Source organism: Cucumis sativus, chromosome 6, assembly GCF_000004075.3.
Source record: "Cucumis sativus cultivar 9930 chromosome 6, Cucumber_9930_V3, whole genome shotgun sequence".
Taxonomy (NCBI): Eukaryota; Viridiplantae; Streptophyta; class Magnoliopsida; order Cucurbitales; family Cucurbitaceae; genus Cucumis; species Cucumis sativus.
The window spans coordinates 9,126,137-9,138,937 of NC_026660.2; the positions used below are offsets into that span (position 1 = coordinate 9,126,137).

The following is a 12,801-nucleotide window of genomic DNA, read 5'->3' on the forward strand; positions in this document are numbered from 1 at the left end:
AAAATTCTTACCATGCAACAATAATAAGCACCATAAGATGTGATAAAACGTCTCGTAATTGCCGAGTACCAAGAAAAATAGTTATATGATATTGTTGACTTTTGTGTTGCTCTTGCTACTTCATGTGCACAAGAATCATTTCGTGAATGCCACATTGTGATATGCTTTGTATGAATCATATGCCAATCTTGATGATGTTTTCCTCCTAAATTAATTTAGTGCAGTGTCGGATTTGTGAAGCTAAATATTGGTGGCATTTACAACATACTAAACTGTTGCAACACACAAGTTGCTTGATGTATCTCAACGATATGAAAGCAAATCATAGGACCCATATAAGTCCACACCACTTGACCATTATGAAATCAATTAGGAAGCAATGTCATAATATCGTGCATGTATGGTATCCGATTAATCTATTAAAAAAACAAACATAAGTAGATAATAAAAAAAACATACCTAGATAACATCTGTATTTAATTTTACTACCTGAGAGTGTATCAGTCGATCAAATATTTGTCGATATGTCAATAACATATTTGCTGACTGTTCTAATGCATGTAAAACATCACTTCATCTTATGTATGAAAAAATGATAATAAGTTATAGATATTGCAAATTTTATTATAAAAATAATATATAAATAATATAATACTTGAAACTCAAAGCGTGACCAACTAGAGCCTCTAGTGCTACTTGTGATGCTACATAAATTATAGATATTGCAGTAGCATTAGTGGGCCGGCTATTTCTAAAGACTATGCATTGCTGACTCAACACAATTCCCTATATAACCATTCAAGACATGCAACGCCCCAAAAATACGTACCAGCCTGGTCGAAATAGCTTAAAAGCGGAATAAACATACAATGGACAAGGGTATTTAATTTGTCAGCAAACAGAAAGCCTCCTATGAGCTGCGCAGTGTATGCATGAGTGTATCTCTGGACGCTCACAATGTCAACATCTTGTGGCAGTTCTGTGAATTGTTCTGCCAACCATAGAAGACTTAACCGTGGACCTTTCATGTTAGGTGGTAGAACTCTCAAGAAATCTTCACATACTTGCTTCTAGTTATAATACGTTAACGATCATACAATCGACTCACCATTCATCGATAACTCCAACTGGATTGCAACGTTCTACATTATGATCGTGTTTTCTCCCACAAAGCAAATAAAATGTGTGGGTCTCTGGTGTTCAACGCTTGATTAAAATAATAATCAGTGCCAATCCAACTACATGAATTCTATCTAGGAAACCCTAAACAATCCAACACCCTCTAACTATGACACAATATGCTGATCAAAGGGATCGTGCACTGGGATGGTGCCTTTCTCCTTTGACATCTCAAAGCAACTGTGGAGAAGATATTTCATACAAACTGTGAGCGATGGGACGACTGTAGATATAGTTGGATAGGATCAATAGGACCAGGTTTCATGGTGCAAAATTTTATCAAAAAGTATTGAAGTTAATAAAAAGCATAAACTTAAATAATTACACAATACAATAGTATAAATTTGAGCTGTATAATTTACATATCCATGCACTAAAACTTAAGCCAAGTACCCACACTTGTTCTCCTTTTGAGACATAAGTAATGGAAGTTAACTTGCTAAGGTGGAGTTTGTCTCCAAACTCCTCCTTGCGTGCGTTAGTCTTGTCCTCGTTACTTACTCTTTCAAGTAGTTGGCGACATACACTGGCCAAATGATAACTATAGCTCAACTAACACGATAAGCTTTATAAGCTAGATTTCTTATCAAGAACTAATTATCATAAGCCTAAACTATAGATAAAACATTGGCAGATGAACAATAAAGGAATGTTGGATTGAAAATGTATAAATATGTAATGTATTAAGGAATGTTCAACTTTAGCTAATTTATGCTAAATAACAAGACCGATAAAATGAATTTAATAGAACATACAATCAATCCCAACCAACAAAAATATGTAACTAAAATTAAATGCAAAAAAAATTAGAAAATAGTTAGAGAAGAAAACACAACAATTTCATAGTGGTTCGGTCAAACTCAACCTAATCCACTCTTCCAAGCACCTCTTGAGATTTTGATTGAAAACCTTCTTTGGACTCTTTATACGGATTAAAGTCAAACTGCTAGTTGCTCCTTTTTCAGGTTCAAGCACAAAACTGATGCTTTGCACGGATTAGGATCCAACCATTACAATATGTTGAATCTTTAAATCAAAAGAAAACTCTCTAGAAATAGTGACTATATAATTTTGAGCTCACAATATAATTTCAACAGGTTATGATCCAACTGTCAGAATTGTGCAATACAACTAGAATTCTCTCGAGAACAAAATGAAAAGAATAAAAATTGAAAGCTTTAGAAAGAATAACAATGATGACTTTTGCAATTTTTTAGGATTCTAAAGTTAAACGAAATTATTAAAAAATTGAGGAAAATGAAGATATAAGTTGAGGGTCTAATTCTAAAATTTAGATAAATTTGAGGGTTCAAATTTTAATTTTGAAAGTTTAAGAATACAAGTGCGTTCATATTTTAGGTGGTGTTTTTTGAATTTTTGCTACAAACTATTATTTGGAAAAGAAGATTATTGATAATAGCCTATTGGTACACATTAATAGTTATTAGCCTTAAAGTATTAGGGATAATAATAACAAACAAATAAAAAAAAATTGTATTAAAAACTATAGTGTACATACTTTTATATTACAATAGTAACTCTATATTTCTTTCTTTACTTCACATAATATGCAAACCAATTTATGTATTGATATCAGCTACATTTATTTCTAAGAAAATTACATAAAAGTAGAAGGGATCAAAGACAGAGCTCCTCTCAAGCAGTCAAATTTATATCCATTTTTTTCTAAAAAATTTCTACAAATGGAACCTGTAAAAAGAACATTAGAGATGACTCCTGGAGATTCTTCCAGGAATCTCACATTGCAATGGCAGTGGAAGAGGAGAGAAAAGAATGAGATATTAGCTCATTGTTGTTCATTCTTATCAACAAGTTGTTCAACATCTCCAAGCTCCACTTCATTTTCTCTCCATCCAATTTCATTCTGAAACAGTGATTCTATTTGTTCCAACGACTTCCCTTTAGTTTCTGGAACGAACTTATAAACAAAAGCAACTGACAGAGCAGATATGAAGGAGAAGATGAAGAATGTTCCACCTACAGTAATTGCTCTTGAAACTGATAAGAAAGACATGGCAACAATCCCACTGGAAACCCTGTTGCCTACTGCTCCAAGAGCTGCTGCTTGTGCTCGTAGCTTCAAAGGAAAGATTTCAGAGGTTAAAACCCAACACACAGGCCCAATCCCTACCGAAAAGAATGCTACATTCCCACACACCCAAAAAATAGCTAAACCAACACCAACTTTCCCATTCCCAAGAAAAGTGAGTGTAAAACCCAAGCAGAACAAACAGATTGTCATCCCAATTGTGCTTAGATATAGCAATGGCTTTCTACCAAGCTTGTCAATTAGGATAATGGCAACCATTATGAAACCTGTCTTTGCAAGACCAACTGCCACAGTTGCTGCAAGAAGCTTGGAGTTACCATGAATTCCAGCATCCTTGAAGATCTCAGGGCTGTAATATACGGTTGCATCGATGCCAGTGATCTGTTGGAAACATTGGATTCCAAAGCCAGTGATAAGCATTCTTCTAAGTGCAGGAGAAGGATTTAAGAACTCTCTCCACGCACTCTTTTCTTCATACTTCTCTGCACTGGAAACTCCAGCAGCTAATTGGATTTCTGCTAATCTTTCTTCCACTTCCTTTTCATTGTCTATGGTTTTGAGAAGCACAGATCTCGCATCCTCAATTCTATTCTTCAGCACCAACCATCTAGGAGACTCTGGGATGATGAAGAGAGCAAATCCAATGAAGATGGAGGGCAGAATCCCAACAGCAAGCATAATTCTCCAATTTGTGTGGGCAGGTAGACCAGAGAAGGCAAAATTAGAGACATAGCCAAGTAAAATCCCAAGGTTTATGAAGATCTCTGGGAAGGAAGTGAGTGAGCCTCTAGCAACGGTGGGGGAAATCTCAGCAATATAAACAGGAGCAATCATAACACCTAACCCAATACCAACACCAGCCAATATTCTACCAAGGAGTAGCACTTGGAAAGTGGGTGCCAATGTCATAATCGCTGCACCTATTTGAAATACAAGAGCAGCCAAAGCCATTGTCCATTTTCTCCCAATAGCATCTGATGTTTTTCCCCCAGCTAAACTTCCCAAAAGAGACAGAACACTCAAAATCCCAACCAGAACTTCTTCCTGCACCTCAGTTATCTTTAGATCCTCCTGAATAAAGATAATTGCTCCACTCATCACACCCACGTCTGTAAAGAGATTGGGAGTGGCGTATAAAATAAGAATTTTGACCAGTCACGTAGTACCATAAAATGTAAATCGAAAACCAGCAATAAGCTTGATTGAGCAATAATGTAATGAAGGGATATAACAATCAAGCAGTATAAAATACCCAGACGACTGAAAGAAGCATATCGTATTATTAAGCAAGGAATCAGAACAAGTACATATCAAGACTCCCAGATTTATTTTATTTTTGAACTAGTATAAACATTATCCATTAAAAGGGCATACCGTATCCAAGAAGAACAGAGTTGAGAGAAGCGAAAACAGCACAGGCAAGTACATATTTGGTGGTAGTGGAGGTAGGATTGCGTTGATGAGGGTGGTGGTGATGTTCATCAAGCTCAGAATCCATTCTTGTGTACTTGTTGTTGGGTCGTAAAGGAAGGCCGGAAAAGGCCAAATCTCCGGCCCCATTTTGTTGGAAGGCGACCAATCCCATGGGTTTTTGGAGGTGGTGGGCGGATCAAATGGAAAGGAGGAGGGAAGGTGTGGGTTGGGTAATAGATCTGAAAGAGAGGAGAATGAAAAACGAGTGTGTTGTTGGTTTCCGATCCTTAACGCCCTAAAACAGAGTAGCGTATTTGTCAAATGTGCAAAGGGGATGGCTTTGGTGCACTGTTCAATCTCATTTACCGTTGACTTCATTTCACTAACACAACACCTCTTCTAAATTTTAACCTTTTTTTCTCTAACTCTTTTCTTTTCCTATTCTTTTCTCTTTCCCCATTAATTATCTTAAGAAAACAAATAATCAAAAATACAATTATCATAATTAACTCCATACCACACACATTTAATGTTTGCAAAAATGGCAAAAACAAACTCCATCTCACATATACAAAATGTAAAATGTCATAAATGCTCTCCTTACTGATATACATTTTATACACGTCTAATACACATAATATTCCTTGATACACTTTATATATATTTGATACTTTTTTTATAACCTTTGGATCCAATGCACCATGATACACTTGATTTTCAAAAATACTACAATAAACTGCATAAAATTTGCAAAAATGAAAATCACGTAATAAATATAATATGAGTACATTACAACACTCTTATACACGTCAAAGTAAAACCAACGTAAAAAACAAAACCAAATCCTTTGAAATCAAATTTAACTCAATATACACATCAAAGAAAGTAAGGAAAAATAAAAAATGAAGTTAAATTATTTCGATCAACAACTATTATATTTCATGTTACAAATAATGTATCATTGATATCGCCTAAAGTCAAGATTAAGACATAAACAACAAATCGCTTTTTTCCTATAAAAAAAGATGATTACGACCTTGAAAATAGAGGAGAAGAAATAAATTGTTTTTCTTAGAGAAAGAATGGTTGAGGCCTTAAAAAGTGAAGAGAATAAATAAGAGATAATTAAGACATTAAAAAGAGAAAAATAAATAAATTATTAAATGGTAAGTTGAGAATAATAACAAATCTAAGATAGAGAATATTTTTAAAAATCAAAATTTTACCATACTTATTATATCATATTCTCAAAATGCTATACCTCACAAATTTTCAATCTCTATCGAACTCTTTTTCATAAACGTGCTTATATCTAACTTTCCCCACTAAGGAATATATTCTTTTTAAGGAAAAAGAAGTCATTAGAATCAATTACATTAAATATGTTATTCCTTCTTTTTTATGAAACAAAAGTAAATATATATATATATCTTTAAAAGAAAAAAAAATGTAAGAATAAAGTCAAGATTCAAAATCCTGAGTTCATACAAATATTGACGTCTCAATTTTATAGAAATATTTATAACAATGAGATTTAAAAAATTTATAAAAATTGTTAAATGATTGTGGCTTATTTATACTACAAATGACCTGTTTTAGGCATATTATAAAAAATTAGTAAAATGAACGAAATATTTATACAAAAAAATGAACGAAATATTTACACAAAAAAACAAGTATAAAAGATTTGTTGTCTTTTAGTGGTTTTTTTCTATAAAGTGTATATGGTTTTTTTTTTTTTTTTTTGGAAAAAACCCTCTTTTTATCCTTTTTAGTAAATTAATATTTAGATGTTTATAGATACAAGAGCGTAAATTTTAAAAAAGAGAAAAAAAAAGTTAATTGTAACTTAATATAAAATTTAGGAATACATATATTTTAGGTGAAATGATGTGAAAATTATGAAAGTTTTAGATAATGAAAAGAAAAGAAAAAACTCTACCTCATCTCAATTCAATTTTTGAGTTAAAATGATATGGAAATTTAATGAAAGATGTAGGTTGTTTTGTTCTTTGTCAATTTTTTTTTTTTAGAAATGAAAGTTTTGGGTTGAAAATAAAGTTGAAAATTGAGAAAATTAGAAAAATAACATTTAACGGGTAAAACTATAGAATTTGAAATTTTACACCTACTTATGGACAGCTTTTATAGCTTAGATAAGAAGATTTTATTAAGATTCCAATGATTAATAATGAACACACTTCAACAATCTAAGTCTTCTTTAAATCTTTTATCATCAATATATCTTGAGTTGTCTTTGAAGATATTGAACAATCTTCATAAAATATCTAAGAAGGTATCGACCTACTTTCATAAAGATTCTTCAACAAATAGTAGCTTGTAAGTGTCTTGAACGAATACTTTGAAGAACAACGATCTTCCATTTTTATAAGAAGGAAGAACTTCGAAACAAACAAGGAAAGAGATCTTTTAAAGATTTCCTTGTTCAAAGATTTTTGTGGTTGCAAACCTGGTTGGTGATGGAACTTAAAATATCTTCTAAAAAAACCTTTAATCTTAGAAGATAAATTTTAAAGAAAGAAACTAAATAACTTTTTGTAAAAAATGTAACAAACTCCCCTTTTGACAAAATATGTTTATTGTTTTTCTTGATCTGAAAGGCCATAATGCCATATCTTTATTCAAAGAAGAAATAAAAGAGTTTTTAGCAGTATAAAAAATTTCAGTCTTCAGATTTACAAAAACAACAAATAATAAAGTCTTGAGAACTTCAAAGCAAACAAGTCTTTAAAATATGAACACTATTAAATTCAGGAAAATTTTCAAGACAATAATAATAGAAACAACAAAATCTTCTTAGCAGCAATAAGAACTTCACAACAGTAACTAAGCAACTAGCTTCTCCCTCTTTGCGTATAAAAACAAAAAACTTAACAGTTTGTGGCAATAGAACCAACATCACCAGATGTTGAAGAAAGCAAGACATTCAGATGTTGAACTAAAGCATCCACTTCAGCTCGAGATTTAGACAAAGAATGGATCATGCTATTGGGCCATGATTCGTCTGATAAAAATTTGATAATTCTTGAAGTCAAGGCAGGAGAAATGAGCAATTCTAGAGAAATGTTGATGTTTTATGTATTAAAAGAATCAGATGTTAAGGACAAATTTGTGTTTCATGTCAGAAACATGGGAGCCCTAGAAGAGTCTATGGCTTAATGATAATGTTTTTGGGGCATCTTGATTTGTCAAAATCTCAGGATGTTGTTGAAGTAAGATGCTGGAAAATAGTCTTGGGAAAGGGTTGGGAAGTTTGATTTCGAAAATGTCCAAATGCTTTGAAAGTTGGTTAAAAATAAACTGACCAACGTTGATTGGGGAATCAGTTCCAATTCAATAAAGAAGAGTTGCCAGTGCAGTAGAGACACAAATGGCATGGGTGAAACAAACTATCAATAACCATAAATTAATTGAACTCAATCGTGACGTTACTTCACGTTACTTCATGTTACTACTTTACAGTAAAGTAACTACTGTTAAAAAAGAAAAATGATCTCAATCTTCAAGCAAAATGATTGTTATCAACAACGTAATGTCATATCATTTTGTGACCAATAGGATGACAATTACTACATTTTGATGATGTTTCTTCTCATTAATCAATTTTTTTTAGTGGTCCTTATACTCGACGCTTGTAAAATAGAGGTAGTATTACACTCATAATATTGATTAATCATAATTCTGTATATATAATATTATCATCCTAGTGTTACACTCATAACATTATTGAAGATAGAGTCTGTCACTGAGTGACTAATATCAATGATGACCTAGGATACGAGTCTATTATTGATAGACTACTATCAATGATGGACTAGGATACGAATCTATCATTGATATACTACTATCAGTGATAACTTAGGATATTAATGATGGTCTAGGATAGAGTTTAGGGTTTAGGGTTTAATATCAGTGATGACCTAGGATACGAATCTATCATTGATAGACTAATATCACTGATGGACTAGGATAAGAGTCTATCATCAATAAACTACTATTAGTGATGGACTAGGATACAAGTCTATCATTGATAGATAATGAATTATAACTTAGGATATTAGTGATGCACTAGGATACAAGTCTATCAATGATAGACTAACATCACTATGCTCATATTAACTAATCCAACTAATAGTCTATTGGTGATAACTTGTATTCATCAATATGTTTAGAAAGAAAAAAAACTCAATTTCTTTTATCCTAAAAATGTAGAAGTGATAGAAAAATTCTTAATATTCTCCGTTTCTACGAATCCTCAAACTGATGAAGTCCAACATAAGTGAAATTGAACACATTTTTTAATATAAAAATACTAGTAAAATCAATTGAATTGAACAAAATCAACCTAGAGTGATGAAATTAAATCAAATTGTAAAAATTGGATTGAGTAAAATTTTAGGAAATAATCACATATAAAAAAATATCAAACTGAGATGGAAGAAAACTGTGGAAAGAAGAAATGATGTTAAAGTAGGAAAAAATCACAGAGAATATGGAGAAGAAACGACGGTGAAGATGGAGAATGGAAAAAAAGACGGTGAATATGGAGAATAGAGAAAACACGGTGAAGATGGAAAATGGAAAAAAATGTGGAGAATATGGAGAAGGAAAAAATCGTGGAGAATGAGAGAAAATTGTGGAGATTTATTTTAAAACAAGAGCAATTTTGGAATATTTTAAAAAATAATACAAAATTTGTTATATTTACAAATTGTTTAGGAAATTGCTATATGCCAAAAAGGTTATTCACTATAAAATGAGATTTGATGCCAAAAAGACATAAATCCGAGCAGTAATCACATATTACTATAAATCACAAGTGTTTGTCAACAAACTTGTACCATATCCAACCATGGTAAGATGTCACACACCGATCTAGGTCTCCCTCTCTGACCTAAACCGTGGCATGATAAAACACTTTTAAAACGATATTTTCCATCGAACACTTTTAAAACGACATTTTCCATCAAACACTTTTAAAACGACATTTTCCATCTTACTTCTATAACATTCAAATTAAGAAATTCTTCGAAAATTTCGGCAGCATCTCTCCTGAAAATTGGAGTAGTCAAACCTGAAAAGGTAAATACTTTTCACTTCTATGCATAAGTACCAACTTTATACTCAACAACACATCAAGTGTGTCTCACCACACACTTATTCAGACTATTCCAGAGTTTCAAAAAGAATTTAAAGTCAACTACATATTTAGTTATAAAAGAATTACATCCCACTATTAAAACTTTTAAGACATAAACATTGCATGACCCTCATTACTTTTAACCACCACATTATAAAATACAAAACTTACGAAAATACATACAAAAAGAATGACAATCTACAATCCATAACAGTGACCTCAACAATAGTTTGGTCCTTAATAGCTATCTGGGGGAGAAAACATTTAAAAACGTGAGCTAAAAACTCAATGAGTGGCAAAATTTTAAAAGTAAAAGCTCATATAACAATACTTTCAAACTCTTTAAATGTGTCATCATAACGAAATAATAGTTAAAACGTTAAAATCATATATCGTCATAATTCACAAGTAATAACAACAAACCTGTAGCCAATTCGACCATGGCACGGTACCTAAATATACGGCCAAAAATAGCTCGTATATGATCAAAGTATCATGTGACCATAACTAAGCTCACACATATTTAGTACCCGTCATAATAGTAACCTCTATCCAATCCGACCATGATAGCATACTAAATACACAACTCGAAATAGCTCACACATGATCCCTATTCATAAGGAAACACGCGGCCAAACAAAGCTCACGCATACTTAGCACCTACCACAGTAACAACATCCATATGCTCCTATGTGCACATAGAGCCACCCACCATGAGTTAAACTAGGCCATAAGCCATATCTCAATCCTCCATCCATATACTCACCTAGGCTCAGGTTCTCGGTTCTCGGGTCACGACCTCTTTCAGCCTCGGAATTCCCTGACAACCATAGGTGGCGATACGAAAACACATTCACGTAGAGAACTCATTCAAATCATATCCAAGAACACATATTACAATTTCATATTGTAGAGAACTCATGAAAAGCCAAAGACTTTTGTTAGAGATCATTATCGATAGTACACTTTATCAAAGCAAGTTATATCAACACTTATTCACAAACTACGTTCAACCGTATGTTTGAAACAATTATCATATCAAATGTTTAAAAGTTAACCACTCACCTAAATAACTCGATCCCTCGAGATTATACATTTTTCCATTTCAATTTGGCCTGAAACATAGATTAAGGTCTCATCATTGTCTTCACATAACACGAGGCTACAACTATTTGCAAAATAACTCATAAGGCCACCTAAATTCATTTTATACCTGTAAGGTCTATGGTTTTTTCGAAGCGTTTAGGATTAGACTAAACTTTTCACATATGGCTTAGACTCGAAATCTCGATAATTAACCCAATGGGCATCCAACTTAGTTCAAGCTCAATGAGTCTTTTATTCCATACTTTTCCAGAAATTTTTCAGCTTCAGTAGGCTAACTTCAACTACTTATAACTTTTTCAATACTTAATAAAAAGTTATGTACTTTATATCAAACTCTTCATTTTAGAATCCTCTACAGATTAATTGAAGGAAGAGAAATGAGATTCTCTACGGATTAACAAAGAATTTGCTCGCAGCACAGGTAAAGAAAACTCGCGTCTTCTGCTTACTTCCAATTTTGATCCTGAAATTTAACCTACTTCCCATCATTTTTAGTTCATGATTTCTTCACGAAAGTTGTAGGAAATTTAACCAGCTTTCTACCCATACCAAATAGAGATCCTAACTCAAAGAGTACAATTCAAAATACTTAAAAAGACCAGAGACTTTATGAATTCATTTTTAAATTTTGTGACCCAATTTCTTCCACAAAAGACATCAACTAAACTTCAGTATTTGCTCGAACTTCCTTCACAACTCTTGTGGGAAAATGAGTTAACTTTGAAATAAAACTAATCTTACATTTTAATTTTTCTTGTGTAACTCAAACGAAAATAAAAACCAGAGATGGTGTGTGAAAACTATTCCAAACCTTATCATGAACTTAACAAAGTAGCTTTAACTTCAACGAACAACACCCAACTACGTTCTGAACTCGAAATTAAGTATCGAACATTAGGGGTTACTCAATATTATCATTAAAGTTAAATGGACACTCAACAACTTGTTCCAAAAAGCTTAGAAACTTACCAAAGTTGTGTCAAACCATTCAATTTTGAGTTCTCAAATGGCTGGACAACGACTCCAATTCCTCTAAAATTCGAATCTAGCATCAAATGTGTAATGAATATTGTGAAAATGAATTTGAAGCTCAATGGGTATTCAAGAACACCTAAAAAGACAACCCCAAACCAAAGAAATCTTACTCTAAAAGAAATAGATCTGATCCATATTCTCACTTGCCTAACCACAAGAGTACTTTGGTTTTAGACCAAACATGAGGGGTGTGACCAACATTTGGATAAATTGTGACTAATCTTCCATCAGAGCAGAAAACTGAAATTAAGGACTTTGACTTGCTTAGGGTTCTTAACCTTACAAGAAGTAGAAAGAGGAATGAACAATAATAGGAAAGGAAAAAGTTTCACATAAATGAATAGAATACCAAAATATCCAAGATGCCAAAAACGATTACTATACTCCTTGAGCTTAGGTAAAACCAAACCCGTTGTATATGATATTCAAGTCCCATCCAATAGAATTACATGTTTTCTGTGGGGAAAAGGTAATAAGATAAAATGAGGAAAAAGAACAGGAAGATAATTATCACCAATCAAATTTATCCTCCCACAATCATTTACTGGTCCATCTCCGGTAGAAAATTTAATGACGTAAATTGGGTAAAGATTAATAAATAGCTTGCTAAGAACTTCTTAATGCATTATAAACAAAACAATGATTATGAAACTTGTAATATCCATTGGGGAGTTGAATCTTAAGCACAAGCTTCAGCCAACAAGGGAAAATGTAAATGGCCACTAGAATCAAGAGCACAATCTCTCTTTTATATATATTTCAAACACTTATCATAGAAGCTTCAGAAGAGGAAGTTATAAACATCGATTGTGCCTTAAGATAATCTAAAGGTCTA

At 32.5% G+C, this 12,801-nt stretch overlaps 1 protein-coding gene across 1 annotated transcript; it reads right to left on the minus strand.

Moving 5' to 3' along the window:
• Positions 1-2,650: 2,650 nt before the first annotated feature.
• On the minus strand, positions 2,651-5,026 carry LOC101223032 (probable polyol transporter 4). The gene is made up of 2 exons (XM_004139889.3): positions 4,625-5,026; positions 2,651-4,359 (listed from the first exon to the last, which is right to left on the minus strand). The coding sequence occupies exons 1-2, from the start codon at positions 4,833-4,835 to the stop codon at positions 2,987-2,989; spliced, it is 1,584 nt and encodes a 527-aa protein (XP_004139937.1). The 5' UTR covers positions 4,836-5,026; the 3' UTR covers positions 2,651-2,986.
• Positions 5,027-12,801: the final 7,775 nt, after the last annotated feature.